Source organism: Schistocerca serialis, chromosome 1 (assembly GCF_023864345.2).
Source record: "Schistocerca serialis cubense isolate TAMUIC-IGC-003099 chromosome 1, iqSchSeri2.2, whole genome shotgun sequence".
In the NCBI taxonomy this organism is placed as follows: Eukaryota; Metazoa; Arthropoda; class Insecta; order Orthoptera; family Acrididae; genus Schistocerca; species Schistocerca serialis.
In genome coordinates, this window is record NC_064638.1 from 890,539,602 (window position 1) to 890,561,958 (window position 22,357).

Below are 22,357 nucleotides of genomic sequence, written 5' to 3' on the forward strand. Positions count from 1 at the left end.
ATACCCTGCCGGAAAAAAAATTAGTACGTCCTTTTAGAGGTTTCCATTCACTCATGGTTTAGTGTTGCAACAGTACATGTGAAGTACGAGAAATGATTACATTTACAGATAAGTAGAACGACTGGTTCGAGGTACCAGGTGTTGATCCGTCCTGAAACACCCATATTAGTACGTGGTGTAGCCTCCACAGGTGGCAGTGCAAATGCTTACTCTGGCATCCATTCAATTGCACAGAGAGCATATACTGTCCTAAGATAAATTATGCTGTGCGACCTCTTCTCATAGTTCCGTTAGAGTTGTTGGGTGATTGGTTGCACGAGTCGCTTCTTGTCCAATCATATCCCACATGTTCTTGATTGGAGACAAGTCCGAAGGTCACAGAGCGCATAGAGTTTCACGGGCAGTATGTGGGTGAGCTTTTTTCTATTGGAACAACACATCACCTTCCTGTTACATGAATGGCAAAAGAACGGATCTAATGACATTCTGCACATAATAAGTGCTTGTTCGCATTCTTTCCAGAAACACCAATGGTTAATGAGAGTTGTACCTTATTGCACCCCAGATCATAAGGCCTAGGGTGAGGGCAGTGTGTCTTGGAAGAACGCGTTCTGCGAGACATCGCTTACCGGTCTACATTGTAAATGCAAACGAGCATCACTTGCATACAGGCGGAATCTGCTTTCATCACTGAAGGTCGCAGCGTGCCATTCCATCTTCCAAATGATTCTCTGCTGGCACCAGTTGAGCCATGCATGTCCAAGCTGTGACATGAGTGGAAGACAGGCTCTAAGTGTGTGTGAGCCCATAGTCCCACTCCTAATAATCACAACAGTTTGTGTTGACACATCTCATCTCACAAACCCTAATATCTGTGCCGTCGGATCTGTACAATCTTCCACCACTGACCTTACGACGATCCTTGTGGGTATCTGGACCACATAGTTGCCCATATTCTTGTCTTCAGATGTGAGAATGCTCACTTGACCACTGATACCAGCATCATTGCATGACTGATGCAGAATGTCCAGCTTGTGTGGCAATTCTCGGAAAGGACCATCCAGCCACTCGGTAAGCCACAGTTCGACCCCTTTCAAACTCGCTCATTTCGCTGTAGGAAGCACAAATGTGTCTCCATACTATTGTTGCCTGCTTTCTCCACATATTTGCACTACAGTGAGCCTCCTGGCTGTGACCATTCCCTAATAAAAGGTAGTCACAGGCGGCACTCTGGTAGCTATGCCACTAAACTATCTTTTGGAAGACGGCACTGAAACCATTATCATTACATTTACCATCTCCCAGCATTCATATGCGAGAATCACATCAAAGTCAATGTTGTCTTTCACAATATACTACATCCCCCCCCCCCCCCCCCCCTCTGCTGACATAATTGTTTTATTTTCAGAATGAAGTTCACTTTCGAAACTGGGTCCTTCATCACTGATAGGTTTCAGGTTAGATACTAGCAGAAGTAAAGCTATGAGGGTGGGTTCTTAGTCGTGCTTGGATAGCTCAGTCAATTGAGGACTTGCCTGTGAAGACAAAGATCCCATGTTCGAATCCCGATCTAGCACACAGTTTTACTCTGCCAGGAGATTCCCTTTTTTCATGTTAGTTCTCTCCATAGACAGTCATTAGATTTGTAGTGGTTGTTGATGCATACAAGCATTTAGTTTAATACCATCACAAATACTTGTGCAAAACACTTTTTCTGCAGAGATGTTTCAGATTTATTTGGGTTTATTCCAGCAGCAGTTTCTACTACTACTACTACTACTACTACTACTAATGGGACTGTTATTTATGTAGGTATGTGGGTATTTACATACTTATAGGTCTAGTATGATGAAGATAGAACAGATAATTTGCTGTTGCCTTTTACATGCTACACTGTTGATTCATTTGTCAAAACCATACAATCCAATATCAGAACCCTGATGATGATGATTAAATTCCATTTTGTGTAATGTAATGGCCCAGTTGATTGTCTGAAAAACTGAGTCGGCAACCCTCCATAATTAGAAAGATATTGAGGTCAGAAGAGGATAAGATGTTAGTATTACCCATTAAAAAGCTTTTGTGCTATGTTTTCCAAAAGACAATATATTATAATGTGAAAATGTGTAGTGAAATGAGATGTTTTGTTATTATTTACTTGTGTTACCTCTTTATGCAGTTTGTTGTGTAATTTTATTCTTTGGTTGAACATTTTGTTTCTTATGTTTATTCTTTCTTGATAAATGTAAGTCCAATTTAGATTTCGTCCCATTTTTATGGACAGAAGTGTTCATACAGTAATAATCAAGGTTAGTTTTCGAGTGCAGGAACAGTTGGTAAATGCGGTAACATGATGTACTTGGTAGTCCCAATGTTTTAAGCAGATCCATATACTGAGTACAATTACTGTTTTGGTTAGTATTCTGATAGTTCCTTTCTGCATTTGGAAACTGACATTTTATGCTGCTGTTCATCACAAAATAATTCCATAGCTAAAAATTGCATACATGTGAATAGTACATAACCAAACGTCTCTGGCAGTTGTACATTGATGTCAGAAATCAAAGGACAAAATGTGCTGATGACATTTGATTTGCAAGTACCTTTGTGTGTTCACATGACTTCAGTTGACAATATTCATTTGCAGAAATTTTACATTTGTTATGATGTCTGTTGAAGTACTGTCTACATTGAATTTGTGTCATTTTCCATCTTTCCAGCTGAAATACACAGCTTCTGTTTTCTTGATATTTCACGTATCTTTATTGCATGTTGACCAGAGTATCTGGATGAATAATGTCTGTCTGAATATTTTCATCTTCTCTGATATTTATATATATTTGTGCGAAGAATGTCCATGGCTGGAATATCCTTTGGCAGCAGTGCCAGCTACTGCACTAAATGACAAAGCTAGTCTCCAAGAGTAGACTGTTATTGATTTTCAGATTATTTACTTAAACAATTTTTATGTCAACTGCTTAATATTTTTCATAAATGTCTTGACTCCTGGGTTTCCCTAATGCACTCAAAACTTCTGAAGTTATCTCAATCTTCAAAGTGCGGGTAGGCCTAAGCATTTACACACAACCAGTTTCTACTGTTCCAGTTTTCTTAGTCTTAGTCTATTATGTACAACCAGCCAATCTACTGTTTTGAAAAGCATGATCTCCTCTCCAGCAAACAGTTTGGGTTCTAAACCAGTAAAAGTAAAACTGTTTCTGTTACAGAAGTTGCTAGTCAGGTCCTAAATGCATTTGGAAATAGGGATTTGGCACCTATTGTATTTTGTGAATTCAGTGAAGTGACTGTATACCTGCTAACATTCTACTTGCAAAACAAATTTTATGGCATACACAACCTATCTTCAGCTGTAATAAATTCTTGCTCAGACAACTGGAGACAGTTCATCACTGTTAAAAGTAGATGCTCTTTCCTGAAGGAAGTTTTGATATTTGCAATTAATTATTTACTATTGCATTTAGAAGCTAATTCTGTAGTATATTATGCAGGCAACACGACATTGCATAACACATGCGATAACACCATAGAGTACAATCAGGCAACAGTGGAAAAATTCAAGTAGCAATGAATTGATTATCTGTCTAATTCTGATGAAACACAGGAATTAAATCTAGTAGTAACTAGATGATGTACAAAGTAAATCAGTAAAACTGTTAGGCTTTCATGTTGACTTCAAACTAAAATAGAAGAAACAATGTAGGAAAAGATGCATTGCTATTTACCGTAAAAATGACAAGTTAAGTTGCAGACAGGTACAATTAAAAGATACTTACACATAATTTTTGGCCACAGTCTTTGTGAGAGCTAGAAAGAGGAACACACACCACTCATTCGCACAAGCAAGCACATCTCATGCACACATGAGCACCAACTCTGGCAGCTCTGATCAGAATCTGAGCTGCCAGAGTTGGTAGTTTTGTGTGCATAAGGTGTGCATGTTTCTGTGAATGAATAGTGGGTTCTTGTTCTCATGAAGGTTGTTAGCAAAAGCATATGTATAAATGTCTTTTAATAGTGTCTGTCTCTCCAACTTAATGTGTCATTTGTACTGTAAGTAGAAATCTATCTTTTTGTGCATTTTTGATATTCCAACCTGGAGTTTCCATTGTTTAAAATTGGAGTAATGTATTACCCTCATGTTTAAGAGAATAGCTCAAGTGGTCTGTCTTATCTGGAAACGTCACTTGCAACTAAAATGAGCTTGACACCTGATATAACATACACCATCACAACACTAGAGGCAAATTGATGTCCTACGTAACAGGTTGTGGGGGCCTAAAGACCCACATAAATAAAATATTTAAACTTTTTTAATATGTTCCAAAATCTGCTTGGTCTATGCCTCAAAATACTTTTTAAAGTTACAATTGATGATCAGTTGTTGAAAAATCATTCAGCAAGTAACAGTGATGAAATAAACAGCATTGATAAGATTTTGGGAAAAGAGGTATCATTAAATTGTAAGAATTATTATGTAACAATGTGTTTGTCATCAATCTTGTATTTAGTGATTAAACTTATTCCACTGTAAGTGGTCAGTGGTTAACATTGAATTGTCACACTACAACCAGATTGCTACACGTCATAAGTAAGGAGGGGGCGGATGCTAGTCTAAGAGCTTATCTAAGGTATAATGATGTTTATATGTGTAACAATGTGATTAGTCTTAAAAACATTGCAGGTTCCATTTGGACTGATTTTAAGCCACAAGTAGAAGGTGGCTTAAGCCAGTCAAAATACACTATTATAGCATGGGATCCTCCAGGCTATGGGCACAGCCAACCTCCTCCACGTGACTTCCCACCAGATTTCTTCTTCAGGGATGCAACTTGTGCAGCCAAGCTCATGGAAGTATGTCATTGTTTTCTATCATAAAAATTGTTTCAGTTAAATATTCCTTACTTGCCAATTCCCATCATACAATGTTTACTATGTATTTATTTCAAAATTGTCATTGTGTTGTGTCTCTGAAAGAGGTTTCTCTTCATATCCAATTTACATTGGCATTCTTTTCTGCATAAGTAAATACTGACATGGAAAGTGAGGAGGAGGGGTTGGAGCCCTATACTTCTCAAAATTGCAACCTCAGCAAACTGGTAAAGGGAACAGATAAATTTATGATAATATTACCAAAATAGCGTATGTCCATCACGTACTCAAACAAAAGGTTTGTAGGTAATATATAGGAGTGTTTTCTGGCAAAGGAAATGCTTTTGTTGTTAAGTGATACAGAGGCTGTAACCACTAGGGCTCTACCTAAAGACAAGAGGAAGTTCATTAACCTCTTTTTAGAAAAGAATTGTTGGTTGTGCCTGTCCTTCACTCAGTTTCAATGTGAGATATGTATGCTTGAAGATCATCTACTCATTGGTTGAGATAATTCACACTCATACAATCACTGTGTGCGTCTTTAGTTCAGTTCAGATGGGCATCTGATTTTTACAAGAGATGACATTTCATTTAATTTACCTGCCCACTTCAGATTTCCTTGCATTGTAGTTTAGTTTTTTTGACACTACAGGTGCATGACACACCAATTATTAAACAAGGATATCTGCAAAACATAGTTTACTTATTTCATTGGCAAATGGCATAAGGAAGTTTACCTGACTGGCACAGCTGAGATAATGAATTACTTTCAATGAGAACATCTGGTCATAGGCTTTTGATGATGACTAAAATTACAGTAGTGAGAATGCAAATATTTTTTGTACTAGTTATCTCACCATGCATTGTGCTGCTCATGTGAAGCAAATGTACAGTCCTATCAGCATGCACAAAGAAGGGTGTGGTGAAAGACTGACATTGAATGAAATATACAAGAACCAAGGTAAGCCTGCATACCAGAAGGAGCCACATGCCAAATGATGGTATTTGATTGCAATGGCATGGATATAGCAGCATTAGCTTCTGTGAACAATTAGAGAAAATATATAATCACAAGAAATCACATCCTAATGCACAGCACCTCTGTGTATGTGTGCAAAGTGTAACTGGACACATCTGACTGCATTCATCTTCTTAGTATTACAGATATTGAAGCACTCACTTGATGTAGTGTGGAAAGTATGAAGGGTTGTTGTACAGTTTCAATTAACTTTAAAAAATAAAATTATGTAATTTTTTTGCAGGCAAATGTCTTGTATGCACTGAAAACCTTGTGCCACAGTACTGTAGCATGTCAGTAGCAGAACCTAGAGGAACAAAAATAAATGGTGTAGCCATTTTTAAAGTAGGATATTGTATGATGATTGTTTTTCTGCATCTGAAAGAGAAAAACTCAGTAACCCATGTTGAATGGTGCAAGTGTACAGTAACAATGCACCACCATATGAGACAGTCACATGGAAGTGGATATCATCTCTGAAGCTAGGCAGACACGTGTATATAAAGCTCTCGCTACGTTAAGTGATTAATATTGAAATAAGAGCTAATTTAGTTAATATTACATTTTAGACTAGTGTATATACTTCTTCTCTAGGGTATCTATTGAAGGTTTCGCTTTTCTGACCGTATTTAGATTGAAAAGGAAGTATTTCGTAAAAGGCCGGTAGTCGCTAGTTTTGTTTACATTTTCTAGGTGTAAATTTCACGTGAGTGTAGATTTTCCTTCTTGACTAGAGTTATTGCTTCGAAGTCAAATTAATTCGTGCCAGTCGTACAGAGCTTATGTGGTTAAACCTTTTGGAAGTAAGTTTAAAAGTTTGTTTACATTAGTGTTTATTTATGGATTAGTAGGCTACAGGTTACAAAACTACTGTGGTCTTGTGCCAACTTATTCTCTGCTTTTGTGTTAAGTTTGTCTATCAAACCATGTGTGATAAATGTGGTGGTTGCCGTAGAATTTTGAAAGAGGGGGTGTTCTGTGTAGACTGTAAGTTATGGTATCATTGGGGCGAATGTAGCGACGAGGAAACAAGGGTAGAAAATGAGGCTCTTCCATGGCAGTGTAGGTTATGTAGAAAGGACAGAAAAATCGCAGAACAGGAGGCAAAAATTTGTGCCCTTAAGGCTGAATTAGAAAATGCGAACTTGGAATTACATAGGTGAAGGGAGGAAAAAGAGGCTGGGAACTGGGAAAAGGTAGCAAGCAAAGGGCAAAAAAGGGAAACAGTTGAAAAAAACTCCAGAAATTCAATTAGTAAATCAGTTTGGCTTGCTATCTGAAGTGGACGAAGAGCCTCATCCAGATGTAGTTGAAAGTAGGTTGAAGCAGAATATTAGCTTAAAGAAAAAAGACAGATTGGGATCAAACCAGAATAGGAAAAGAAGAATTCTGCTTATAGGCAGCAGTCATGGGAGGGGTGTGGGCCAGCAGCTTCAGGAGAAATTAGGTGCAGGGTACCAGGTCACAAGTTTTGTGAAACCAAGTGCTAGCCTTAGCCAGGTGACAGAAAACTTAGGTCAGTTACGCAGGGAATTTGAGAAGGAATATCAGGTAATTATAGTTGGTGGAGCAGGAAACAGCCAGGCTATGAATCCAAGATACAGTATTAGGAGTGACCTGGGTAAAATAGGAGCAGAAACTGAGCACACAAATGTGAGGTTTGTGGAGCACCATGATCAGCCCTGGGTAAACACTGCTGTGAGGCATGGTAACACTGAGCTTAACAGGATTCTCCAGACACCGGCAAATACTCACATAAGTGTTGTTCCAGTAAATGTGTTGGTAGGTGGGGATACACTACACATGGCCTGCGCCTGAATAGGATGGGGAAAAGTAAATTAGCTTCTCTATTAGCAGCAACTGTAAGGGGGTCCACAGTCACACAAGGGGTGATCGCTGTGGTTAATGAGTCCAGGCAGACAAGTTTTTTAGGTTAAAGCCAAAGTCCAGACAGATGACAATCAAATAGAATAAAAGAAACTTCACGTACAGTTAATAGAAGGGCAGTATCAACATACTTCATCAAAATATCAGAGAAATAAAAAATAAAGTAGATGAGCTATTAGTGTGTTTAGATTATCTTAAAAATAAGAATGAGATTGATATACTCTGTCTGAACACCATGTAACTGCGGGCATGGATAGTGTCAGCATAAGTGGGTATAATTTAGCATCTTACACCTGTAGATCTAGGATGGATAAAGGAGGAGTTGCCATTTTCATAAAACAAGGGTGTAAATACAAAACTGTAGAAGTAAGCAAATTTTGTGTTGATCAGCACTTTGAGGTTTGTGCATGTGAACTTCAGCTACATAATGTAGTATTGAGATTAGCAGCAGTGTACAGGTCCCCATTAGGAGACTGGGAGCTGTTCGTAAAAAAGTTTGACTCCCTATTATGCTGTCTGTGAGACAAAAAGAAGAAGTTATTAATCTATGGTGATTTCAGTGTAAACTTTCTAAGTAATTCTGATAGGAAAAGCGAACTAGAAGTGTTATATGATGTTAATAACTTAGATTCAGTAATCAATTTCCCTACACGTATAGCTCAAGACTGTAGCACACTCACAGATAATGTATATGTACAGAAAGAGGATGTAAAACAAACACATGCTTTCCCTATGGTAAATGGATTGTCAGACCATGATGCACAACTGATTAACTTACAAAACCTAACAGGGTACAGTTCGGAAACCATTAAGTAAAAGTGTGAGGTCGCTCAACCCGGTATCTATAAAGTACTTCAGAGAAAGCTTAAGAAATGTTAATTGGGGAGATGTATATAATGAGCCAAATGCTAATGATAAGTGCAACATATTTCTTGTTGTTGTTGTTGTTGTTGTTGTTGTTGTGGTGGTGGTGGTCTTCAGTCCTGAGACTGGTTTGATCCAGCTCTCCATGCTACTCTCTCCTGTGAAAGCTTCTTCATCTCCCAGTACCTACTGCAGCCTACATTCTTCTGAATCTGCTTAGTGTATTCATCTCTTGGTCTCCCTCTATGATTTTTACCCTCCACGCTGCCCTGCAATACTAAATTGGTGATCCCTCGATGCCTCACAACATGTACTACCAACCGATCCCTTCTTCTAGTCAAGTTGTGCCACAAGCTCCTCTTCTCCCCAATCCTATTCAATACCTCCTCACTAGTTATGTGATCTACCCATCTAATCTTCAGCATTCTTCTGTAGCACCACATCTCAAAAGCTTCTATCCTCTTCTTGTACAAACTATTTATCGTCCATGTTTCACTACAATACATGGCTACACTCCATACAAATACTTTCAGAAACGACTTCCTGACACTTAAATCTATACTCGATGTTAACAAATTTCTCTAATTCTGAAACGCTTTGCTTGCCATTGCCAGTCTACATTTTATATCCTTTCTACTTCAACCATCATCAGTTATTTTGCTCCCCAAATAGCAAAACTCCTTTACTACTTTAAATGTCTCATTTCCTAATCTAATTCCCTCAGCATCACCCGACTTAATTGGACTACATTCCATTATCCTTGTTTTGCTTTTGTTGATGTTCATTTTATATCCTACTTTCAGGACACTGTCCATTCCGTTCAACTGCTCTTCCAAGTCCTTTACTGTCTCTGACAGAATTACAATGTCATCGGTGAACCTCAAAGTTTTTATTTCTTCTCCACGGATTTTAATACCTACTCCGAACTTTTCTTTTGTTTCTGACAGACAGCAGTAATAGCTTAAAAAATAAATTGAAAATATATCTCCTTGACAACTCCTTCTATACCATAGATGAATTCTTGAATAGAAATAAATAAATCTATAAATATAGTATATGCTTTTTGTGCCATTTAAGGAAATGGGGTAAATAATAAAAATATTAATCTTTAACTCTGTGTGTGTGTGTGTGTGTGTGTGTGTGTGTGTGTGTGTGTGTGTGTCTATATATATAAAAACAAAGATGATGTGACTTACCAAACGAAAGCACTGGCATGTTGATAGACACACAAACATACACACAAAATTCGAGCTTTTGCAACCAACAGTTGCTTCATCAGGAAAGAGGGAAGGAGAGGGAAAGACGAAAGGATGTGGGTTTTAAGGGAGAGGGTAAGGAGTCGTTCCAGTCCTGGTAGCGGGAAGACTTACCTTAGGGGGAAAAAAGAACAGGTATACACTCGCGTGCGCACACACACACACACCCATCCGCACATACACAGACACAAGCAGACATTTGTAAAGGCAAAGAGTTTGGGCAGAGATGTCAGTCGAGGCGGAAGTACAGAGGCAAAGATGTTGTTGAATGACAGGTGAGGTATGAGCGGCGGCAGCTTGAAATTAGCGGAGGTTGAGGCCTGGTGGGTAACGAGAAGAGAGGATATACTGAAGGGCAAGTTCCCATCTCCGGTGTTCTGACAGGTTGGTGTTGGGTGGGAAGTATCCAGATAACCCAGACGGTGTAACACTGTGCCAAGATGTGCTGGCCGTGCACCAAGGCATGTTTAGCCACAGGATGATCCTCATTACCAACAAACACTGTCTACCTGTGTCCATTCATGCAAATGGACAGTTTGTTGCTGGTTATTCCCACAGAAAGCTTCACAGTGTAGGCAGGTCAGTTGGTAAATCACGTGGGTGCTTTCACATGTGGCTCTGCCTTTGATCGTGTACACCTTCCGGGTTACAGGACTGGAGTAGGTGGTGGTGGGAGGGTGCATGGGACAGGTTTTACACCGGGGGTGGTTACAAGGGTAGGAGCCAGAGGGTAGGGAAGGTGGTTTGGGGATTTCATAGGGATGAACCAAGAGGCTACGAAGGTTAGGTGGACGGCGGAAAGACACTCTTGGTGGAGTGGGGAGGATTTCATGAAGGATGGATCTCATTTCAGGGCAGGATTTGAGGAAGTCGTATCCCTGCTGGAGAGCCACATTCAGAGTCTGATCCTGTCCTGGAAAGTATCCTGTCACAAGTGGGGCACTTTTGGGGTTCTTCTGTGGGAGGTCCTGGGTTTGAGGGGATGAGGAAGTGGCTCTGGTAATTTGCTTCTGTACCGGGTCGGGAGGGTAGTTGCGGGATGCGAAAGCTGTTTTCAGGTTGTTGGTGTAATGGTTCAGGGATTCCGAACTGGAGCAGATTCGTTTGCCACGAAGACCTAGGCTGTAGGGAAGGAACCGTTTGATGTAGAATGGTTGGCAGCTGTCATAATAGAGGCACTGTTGCTTGTTGGTGGGTTTGATGTGGACGGACGTGTGAAGCTGGCCATTGGACAGATGGAGGTCAACGTCAAGGAAAGTGGCATGGGATTTGGAGTAGGACCAGGTGAATCTGATGGAACCAAAGGAGTTGAGGTTGGAGAGGAAATTCTGGAGTTCTTCTTCACTGTGAGTCCAGATCATGAAGATGTCATCAATAAATCTGTACCAAACTTTGGGTTGGCGGGCCTGGGTAACCAGTCCGGGTTATCTGGATACTTCCCACTAACACCAACCTGTCAGAACTCCAGAGATGGGAACTTGTCCTTCAGTATATCCTCTCTTCTCGTTACCCACCAGGCCTCAACCTCCACTAATTTCAAGTTGCCGCCGCTCATACCTCACCTATCATTCAACAACATCTTTGCCTCTGTACTTCCGCCTCGACTGACATCTCTGCCCAAACTCTTTGCCTTTACAAATGTCTGCTTGTGTCTGTGTATGTGCGGATGGATGTGTGTGCGTGTGTGTGTGCGTGCGTGCGTGCGAGTGTATACCTGTCCTTTTTTCCCCCTAAGGTAAGTCTTTCCGCTCGCAGGATTGGAATGACTCCTTACTCTCTCCCTTAAAACCCACATCCTTTCGTCTTTCCCTCTCCTTCCCTCTTTCCTGATGAAGCAACTGTTGGTTGCGAAAATTTGACTTTTGTATGTATGTTTGTGTTTGTTTGTGTGTGTGTATCGACATGCCAGCGCTTTCGTTTGGTAAGTCACATCATCTTTGTTTTTAGATATATTTTTTGCACTTGGAATGTTTCCCTCTGTTATATATATATATCATATGTGCATTTCTTGTGCACTTGTCACGTTCCACATCATGACAGCTACCATACCATGGCATTGATAAATGGAACACACAACCAACTAACTAACTAACTAGGAGGAGTAGGTACAAAATCAGGATTGCAAGAGAACTGGTGGCCCTGGTCATCAACTATCACAATCGAGGTGATGTTGAAAAAGTGAAAATCTGTCATAGATCAGTTTTCATTTTGCACGTCATTTAGAACATGATAAAACTCGTCACCTGCTGTGTCTTGCACACGAGTTACAAAAGCCCACCAAACCAAGTCAGCAGTAGCAATATTACCGCTATGTCAGGTCAATCTCCCTGACTTCTTTTAGCCATCTAATCACAGTGCAAAAGTGCTGAGGTCATCCCTACAAACCTGAGGCAAAGACAGTCAAGTGGTGGGAACCTGTGGATTCACTATCACTGAAAAATGTTAAGACCCAGCCACATGTGGATAAGTTTATGCAGAGTGTTTTTTGATACTGCCCAAGTGTGATGCTAGAAGATAATACCTGTAAAGGACAAACCATCACAGGAACATACTACCAAAATCTCCTTATGAGGTTATCAGAGATTGTCAATATGGAGTATCACAGGAAGCTGTCAGAGATGTGATTTTGCTCCACAACAGTGCCCCAGTTAATGTGCGTAGGTCACAAGTGCTGCTTGCTTTTCTAGGAGAGTTGTGATCTACACAAGCAAAAGCATGGTTAAAATCACAGAAAATTCCAAAGAAGTAATTTCTTTTTTGTAAGTTCTACCATAACTTAGTCCATGGCTGCAGATATTTTAACTCCATCCAATTTTAAGTCAGTCAATGTGAAATGTCAGCTATCTTTATTGCATCAAAATATTCGAGGACTGAGAAATAAAATTAATGAATTAACTATCTGCATAGATGAATTAGAGTCTTCAAACCCAGCTGACATAATCTGCCTCTCTGAACATCATGTGACCACTGGTATAGAACTTTTAAGTGTTACAGGGTTTAGGTTAGCATCTCACTGTTGTAGATCAGAAATGGAGAAAGGAGGAGTTGCCACATTCATCAGGAACTGTCATAAATTTAAGAACATAGACATTCATAAATTTTGCCTAGAACAGCATATGGAAGCATGTGCAACAGAATTAGATTTTCACAAAAAATCTTTCATAATATTAAGTGTATATCGAGCACCTGCAGGTAACTTTAATCTGTTTGTAAACCACCTTGAAGCTGTACTGGCCCATTTAACAACCAAAAACAAAGAAATAGTGGTTGCTGGTGATTTCAATGTAGATTTCCTTAAAGACTCTCCCAATAAGAACCTATTTGAGTTAGTAACACTATCATTCAACTTAATTCCCACAGTAAAGTTCCCCACTAGGATAACCACTTGCTCACAAACAGCCATTGATAATATCTTTATAGAAAAGTCAAATGAACAAAATTATATTACAAAACCAATAGTCAATGGCCTCTCAGACCATGACATGCAGTTCCTTCTGTTAAATGTTAATACTGAACAGGATATAAAATCTGTTAAATCTGAGCTCAAGAGGGTAATCAGTAAGCCAAAAATTGATTATTTTAGGACACTCCTCAGAGACATTCACTGGACTGATGTTTACAGTGCTCATGGCATGAATGAAAAATATAACATTTTTGCTAATAAAGTGCTTACCTTATTTGAACACTGCTTTCCCCCAAAACTTACCAAGGTTAGAGCAAAGTCTACAAAGAAGCCATGGATTACTCGAGGAATAGGGGTATCTTGTAAAACAAAAAGAAAACTGTATCTGTCAATCCGAAACATTTCCAATGTTGATGCTATAGCACATTATAAGAAATACTGCAAAATATTAAAGACTGTAATACGGATGTCAAAGCAAATATATTACAAGGAAAAGATAGTCATATCAGATAACAAAATAAAGACAATATGGGATATAGTGAAGGAGGAGACCGGTAGAACCAGACATGAAGAGGAACAAATAGCATTAAGAGTAAATAATGCATTGGTGACAGATGTGTATAGTGTTGCAGAACTTTTTAACAAACATTTTATAACTGTTACTGAAAAGATGGGGTTGTCAGGTTCGGTAGATGCTGCTATGGATTACCTTAGACCAGACATTTCAAGTAACTTCCATAATATGAATTTGACCCTCACTACCCCAACAGAAATAATGTCCATCATAAAATCTTTAAAATCAAAAACATCTAGTGGGTATGATGAAATATCAACAAAGTTAATTAAAGAATGTGATTCTGAGCTAAGTAACATATTAAGCTATCTGTGTAACCAGTCGTTTATCAGTGGAATATTTCCCGAATGGCTGAAATATGCTGAAGTTAAGCCACTGTTTAAGAAGGGAGATAAAGAAATAGCATCAAATTTCCGTCCAATTTCACTGTTGCCAGCATTCTCAAAAATTTTCGAAAAAGTAATGTACAGTCGTCTTTATAACCATCTTATCTCAAATAACATACTGTCAAAGTCACAGTTTGGATTTCTAAAAGGTTCTGATATTGAGAAGGCTATCTACACTTACAGTGAAAATGTACTTAATTCATTAGACAAAAAATTGCAGGCAACTGGTATATTTTGTGATCTGTCAAAGGCATTTGACTGTGTAAATCACAATATCCTTTTAAGTAAACTAGAATATTATAGTGTAACAGGAAATGCTGCAAAATGGTTCAAATCTTATATCTCTGGCAGGAAACAAAGGGTGTTATTAGGAAAGAGACATGTATCAAGCTATCAGGCATCATCCAACTGGGAACTAATTACATGTGGGTCCCACAAGGTTCCATTTTGGGGCCCTTACTTTTTCTTGTGTATATCAATGACCTTTCATCAGTAACATTACCAGATGCCAAGTTTGTTTTGTTTGCTGATGATACAAACATTGCAATAAATAGCAAATCAAGTGCAGTCTTAGAAAGATCAGCCAATAAAATATTTGTAGACATTAATCACTGGTTCCTAGCCAATTCTTTGTCACTAAACTTTGAAAAAACACACTACATGCAGTTCAGAACTTGTAAGGGGTGTCCCAAGAGTATATGTCTAACATATGATGACAAGAAGATAGAAGAAGTGGACGGTGTTAAATTCTTGGGATTACAGCTTGATAATAAATTCAACTGGGAGGAGCACACCACAGAACTGCTGAAGCGTCTTAACAAATCTCTGTTTGCAATGCGAATTTTGTCAGACATAGGGGATATAAAAATGAAAAAGCTGGCATACTATGCTTACTTTCATTCCATAATGTCATATGGGATTATTTTCTGGGGTAATTCATCAAGCCAAGCTAAAGTTTTCCGGGCACAAAAACGTGCAGTAAGAATTATATGTGGTGTGAACTCAAGAACATCCTGCAGAAGCCTGTTTAGGGAACTAGGGATTCTAACTACAGCTTCCCAATATATTTATTCCTTAATGAAATTTGTCATTAAAAATATATCACTTTTTCAAACCAACAGCTCAATTCATGGAATCAATACTAGAAATAAGAATAATCTTCACAAGGATTTAAAGTCACTTAGTCTTGTACAAAAAGGTGTGCATTATTCAGGAACACACATTTTCAATAACTTGCCAGCAGCCATAAAAAGCTTAACAACCAATGAAATTCAGTTTAAGAGAAGCCTAAAGGATTTATTGGTGGCCAACTCCTACTCCATTGATGAATTTCTGAGGAAAACCAACTGATTTGTATATAAGTACAACATAACTTCTGCACAATTTCAGTGCAGTAATGTGTTCACTGAAAATTTGTGTGTGTGTGTGTGTAAGTATAATCTAACTTCTGCACCATTTCAGTGCAGTAATGTGTTCATTGTAAATAAGTATTACAGTAGTTGTATTACATGTTTCTTACCTTATAAATAAATATAAAACTTTTTTATTTTAAATTCAGTGCAATAGTATTTGTAAAATGACTCTTAGTGTTCATTAAAAAATGACAATCATTCCACTTGGGACCTGTGGAATGGTACATTAGCTTATTTGTTTTAGTTTAAATATTTGTCATGTATTGTTGTTTTTCTGACATGTTCCACATCCTGGAGGACCTCCTCACTACGGATCAATTGGAATGAAAGTAAATCTAATCTAATCTAATCTAATCTAATACATTGTTGAGCAAAATTGTTGACCAGTGCTTATCACATGACTACAAGCCGCTAGATGCCATTATAGGCACACAATGAGGTAATAAATATTTAAGAGGAGCAAAGATGACTGGGAAATCATTGTAGTGACAATAAAGGGCTCAAATCAGGAATCCGTTGACACAAGTAACTTTGCTACTGGGCAGATCATTATAGTCTAATGCCTGGGAACAAGAAGCATGGAAATGGTGAAGGGAGGCTATATCAGAATGTTGCAGTCTGTGTACTGTGTTATTCATTTGTGAGTGCTACAAATAATAAACAGTAAATAATTATTTATATTCAATGAGGAACATTCCCTTTATCAATGCATAAGTCATTTGCAGATAAAATTTTTGAATAAGCTATTTATTTGAAAAATTATCTATATAGAAATTTATTTCAGTACTACCCATATCTGACGACATGTTAATGTAATTCTAAATGCACCAATTTTTTCTAGATGTACATTTTCTTTGTTCATTTCTTGATCTGCATACTCTCACATATAACCAGTGTTTGTTCTTGTTGCTCAACACAGGTTTTGTTTAATGAATAAAATAACCACATTAACTCATTATTTCACAGTGATGATTGATCTGTTGTCTATGAAACAGAAGATTCAGATGCAAAATTCAGTGCATATGTAGAAAAAATCACTCTCACTGTAAAACATTTACAAGAATTTTATGAAAGATTACTAAACAAGCAAAAAAGGCATAATTGTGAATAAAAATTCTATATGTAAAAGCTGTGTAGGACATGAGCAAAAACAGGAAAACCAATGTGAATATTTGTTGATGAATAGTGCAACCAGCTCCAGAGTTCATGATATCCAGTATGCTTAAAATAACAATGCAGATATTGTGTTGGTTCACCATAGCAACAAAAGGATTAGAGCCAAGCAATACAGCAAATATATTGAAGAGCTACTTCTTTCAAAAGAAATTTAATTCTAATGAACTTTAATGGAAATCTGATATTGCAGTACCTGTGATATTCCGATTACGAAGCAAAGTTCCTTCGGACATGCATGCATGTCCAAAGGAACGGACTCTGCGGTGATCACAGCAGTGTGGCCTCAGTTGCCTGAGACTGCAGTTGTGTGTGTGTGTGTGTGTGTGTGTGTGTGTGTGTGTCATCTGATTTTGATGAAGGCCTTGCTGGCCAAAAGCTTTATTTGTGACAGTCTTTTTGTTGTACCTATCGCAGCTCAGCATCTCCGCTATATGATGAGTGGCAACTTCCCTTTTCATTATAGTGTTAGTTCTGAACATCATTTGTGAAGCAAGGAATCAACTGAGACAGTTATCTATGTGTGCATAACCACTGTTTTGCAAGCAATTTATGAAACTACAGCATATTTTTAGATGTAATGAAAGCTTTCAACGTGAAGAAGCATAGAACTCTCCTAAGGAAGCTTCAATGCTGTAGCATTAGGAACCACTCAAATGGCTGGCTCTATTCTGTTCGCAGTAACTTCAAACAAAAAGTAAGCATAAGACATGTATACGGTATTTAAAATCACAAATAATCTCGGAATATTTGTGCGAAGAATGGTCAAGCATGTGGTGGGTACTTTAGGGGTCAGTAGTGGTGTGGTGCTAAGGAGCACCAGAACTGTCAGCTACCAGCACAATCACCACACAGCACTTGTTGTGACTTGTCTTCCACTGGCAGAACTTTGACACCGAAATCCCACAGGAAATTGCATGCATAACCAGGCTGCCATCATGGCATCAGCACCTGACCAGCATGTGGCACTGGTGGTGCCCAGAGAGGTCACTGGCCACTTTGAACTATTTCCTCCCACCAGGTCAAAGGCTGCAAATAGCTTGCCATGTAACCTGCCTCCCCACGATTATTTAGGGGTGACACATTACCTACTGTGGGCCAGTTCTGTCAGAATGAATGAACTGGGCCAAGTATCAAGTACAGTAGTACTACTTCACTCGGAGCCTCGCTCTCAATGTGCCATCAGCTGTGCAAGAGGATTGACAAGCTGCTCACTTCAGGACTTTGACTGTGTGAGGCAATGAGGACACTTCCTCTTTTACTCACAGTGTTCTTGTTTGACAGTCACTTGATTGGGTTATGACTTTAGGCAAGTGCACTGTGGGAGTGTTGTAATTTTTACAATTTTTAGTAGTGTGGTGCTCCACACTTGACATGACATGAGGAATGTCTTGTTATAGTGTTTCTGTTACTAATATTAGTAGTTATGTTTAATTGGTATTTCACATAAAGACATGAGAAGCATGAACTTTCGTTAACAGTTTCTTGTTCTGGAACCTTGCAAACTGTGAATAAACTTTCAAAATTTTAGGCTTATCCTCAGTCAACAGATACTTCAAGCAGTGTAACCTTGTCTTTTACTGACTGAAATTAGTGATCAGGATGTTCCAGTTGATTTTCATAATCAATTGTTTGCTGATGACAATATTATTAAAAAAAAAAAAAAAAAAAAGGGTCCAGCTCATAGAAATTGTGTTACAAAACTGCTCAGTAAATAGCTCACAATTAAATGGGTCATAATAAATAGTGAAACAGTAACAATACATTTCCATAGTTGTAAATATGTACAAATTCTATAAGGAGCAAGGTCAGAAGAACATGGTGTTACCCCTCCCAATCCAACCATTGGAGAAAACATTGTCTAAATGTTTTCTGACATCAGGGATAAAGTGTGGTAGGGGCTCCTTTCGTACTGGAACCATAATCATTGCCTGATTGAGGACATTCTGCAACGTTTCTGGTAATACTTCACTGAGAAAGACATAATTTCCTCCAGAAGCATGTCGGGCAGGAGATATGGTCCAGTCACACAGTAGTGAACAATACTAGCCAACACATTTATACGGAAACTCTTTCGAGGTTGGAACACAAGAGTTGCTTCAGGATCTTCCAACTCTTCAATATGGCCATTGTGGCTGTTGAATATTCCTTCCCTTGTGAAGGTAGCCTCATTAGAAAATAAAACACTCATTTGGTAGTCAAGAATGTTTCCAAATAGGTGTAAATACTATTGGCAAAATTCCACGTGCTTAGGAAAGTAATTAGCTGATAGGTCTTGTGCTGTCATATACATGAATGGCTACATGTCAGTCTCATGCAGGATGTTCCACATATTGGTTTTGGGGTATTTAGACCCTTGGCTATAGAGTTTGTGCTGGTTATTTTCGATTCACTGTAATGCAGCTTCCTCAAATTGAACAGTCATGTTACCAGTTTTCCATCAGTCTGATCTAAGGATCATGTTTCACAAAGACACTATCAGTTCTTTGAAAAGTGACGTGATTTGGTAACCTTCTGCCTGGAAATCATTCTTCATGCATGTGCCTCACAGCTTGATTGTCATATTGTGCCTCCTCATAAATGAGACATACACTATATGATCAAAAGTATCCAGGCACCCCCAAAAAACATATGTTTTTCATATTTTGTGCATTGTGCTGCCACCTACTGCCAGGTACTCCATATCAGCGACCTCAGTAGTCATTAGACATCGTGAGAGAACAGAATGAGGTGCTCCGTGGAACTCACGGACTTCAAACATGGTCAGGTGATTGGATGCCACCTGTGTCATACATCTGTACGAGAGATTCCCACATTCCTAAACATCCCCAGGTCCACTGTTTCCAATGAGATACTGAAATGGAAATATGAAGGGACACATATAGCACAAAAGTGTACAGGCTGACCTCGTCTGTTGACTGAGAGAGACTGCTGACAACTGAAGAGGGTCGTAATGTGTAATAGGCAGACATCTATCCAGACCATCACACAGGAATTCCAAACTGCATCAGGATCCACTGCAAGTACTATGACCGTTAGGTGGGAGGTGAGAAAACTTGGCTTTTGTGGTCGAGCGGCTGCTCATAAGCCACACATCACGCCAGTAAATGCCAAACGACGCCTCACTTGGTGTAAGGAGCGTAAACACTGAATGATTGAACAGTTGGAAAATGTTTTGTAGAGTGACAAATTACGGTACACAATGTGACGATTCAATGGCAGGGTGTGGGTATGGCGAATGCCCGGTGAACATCATCTGCCAGCGTGTGTAGTGCCAACAGTAAAATTCCTGGAGGCGGTGGTGTTACGGTGTGGTTGTATTTTTCATGGAGGGGGCTTGCATCCCTTGTTGTTTTGCATGGCACTATCACAGCACAGGCCTACATTGATGTTTTAAGCACCTTCTTGCTTCCCACTGTTGAAGAGCAATTCAGGGATGGCAATTGCATCTTTCAATACAATCGAGCACCTGTTCATAATGCACGGCCTGTGGCGGAGTAGTTACATGACAACAACATCCCTGTAATGGACTGGCCTGCACAGGGTCCTGACCTGAATAGTATAGAACACCTTTGGGATTTTTTGGATCGCTGACTTCGTGCCAGGCCTCACCGACTGACATCGAAACCTCTCCTCAGTGCAGCACTCTATGAAGAATGGGCTGTCATTCCCCAAGAAACATTCCACACCTGATTGAATGTGTGCATGTGAGAGTGGAAGCTGTCATCAAGGCTAAGGCTAAGGGTGAATTCCAGCATTACCGGTGGAGGGCGCCACAAACTTGTAAGTCATTTTCAGCCAGGTGTCCGGATACTTTGGATCGCATAGTGTATGTCAGCTAACTAGGTGTGTAATCAGCCATCAAGAACCTATAAACATTAGTAGAAACTTTCAAGTGAATACAACATAAACAGTAATAACGTAATTGTTTACCTAGGCTATTGCTAACAGTAAAAAAATCTTACCCTTTCTAACAGTAAGATGTAATTGTGTTGCAAATCAGATGCCAGTGTCGATGTGTTACGTACAAAGCAGTCAAAATAACTGAAAATTCCTGGCAGATCAAAACTGTGCATCATGCTGGAACTCAAACCTGGGAAAAATTCATTCTGGAACATTCCTCCAGGCTATGGCTAAGCCATGTCTCCACAATGCCCTTTCTTCCACTAGTACTAGTCCCAAAAATTTTGCAGGAGAACCTCTGTAAGGGACTGACAGAAGTAAAGCTGTGAGGACGGGTTGTGCTTTAGTAGCTCAGTTGGTAGAGCCTGCAAAAGTTAAAGGCCCCAGTGAAGCACAAACTTTTAACCTGAGAGTTTCTTATCAGTGCACCTCTGCTGCAGAGTGAAAAATTCCTTCTGAAAACAACTGTGAATGCTGGTCTAATGGAAGTTCAGTGCCAAAACCTTTTTTTTTTTTTTTTTAAAAAAAAAAACCTCTTTTGTGGATAAAGATGCACCTGTGAAATTTGTGTCACATAGTATAAGTGGTTCTTTTTCACAAAAAAATTGATGATAATTTTACCAATAAATGGCAGTGTGTCAGAATATGCACACCAGCAGATGCATGGCACACGGCTGTTCCTCAGTTTATGTCTGAGACGTCCAACATGACTCTCTCTACGAAGGAGCCAATATAGGTCTTTCACAAGAACAGTGACTGTGCACCAGTAGCTCTGCAGCAGTTCCGGGCACTTAAGGGTGTTGTTGTTGTGGTCTTCAGTCCTGAGACTGGTTTGATGCAGCTCTCCATGCTAATCTATCCTGTGCAAGCTCCTTCATCTCCCAGTACCTACTGCAACCTACATCCTTCTGAATCTGCTTAGTGTATTCATCTCTTGGTCTCCCTCTACGATTTTTACCCTCCACGCTGCCCTCCAATACTAAATTGGTGATCCCTCGATGTCTCAGAACATGTCCTACCAACCGATCTCTTCTTCTAGTCAAGTTGTGCCACAAGCTCCTCTTCTCCCCAATCCTATTCAATACCTCCTCATTAGTTATGTGATTTACCCATCTAATCTTCAGCATTCTTCTGTAGCACCACATTTCAAAAGCTTCTATTCTCTTTTTGTCTAAACTATTTATCGTCGACTTCCTGACATTTAAATCTATACTCGATGTTAACAAATTTTTCTTCTTCAGAAACGCTTTCGTTGCCATTGCCAGTCTACATTTTATATCCTCTCTACTTCGACCATCATCAGTTATTTTGCTCACCAAATAGCAAAACTCCTTTACTACTTTAAGTGTCTTATTTCCTAATCTAATTCTCTCAGCATCACCCAACTTAATTGGACTACATTCCATTATCCTCGTTTTGCTTTTGTTGATGTTCATCTTATATCCTCCTTTCAAGACACTGTCCATTCCGTTCAACTGCTCTTCCAAGTCCATTTCTGTCTCTATCAGAATTAAAATGTTATCGGCAAACCTCAAAGTTTTTATTTCTTCTCCCTGGATTTTAATACCTACTCCAAATTTTTCTTTTGTTT

The 22,357-nt window shown here is 39.1% G+C and overlaps 1 protein-coding gene across 1 annotated transcript in view; it reads left to right on the top strand.

The window, feature by feature from the left end:
* Window positions 1-22,357, top strand: part of LOC126411300 (valacyclovir hydrolase) — a 47,934-nt gene that overhangs the window by 1,860 nt on the left and 23,717 nt on the right. Inside the window, exon 3 of the mRNA XM_050081354.1 lies at window positions 4,703-4,872. Coding sequence (XP_049937311.1) covers window positions 4,703-4,872 — 170 coding nt within the window. The remainder of the gene's footprint in view (window positions 1-4,702; window positions 4,873-22,357) is intronic.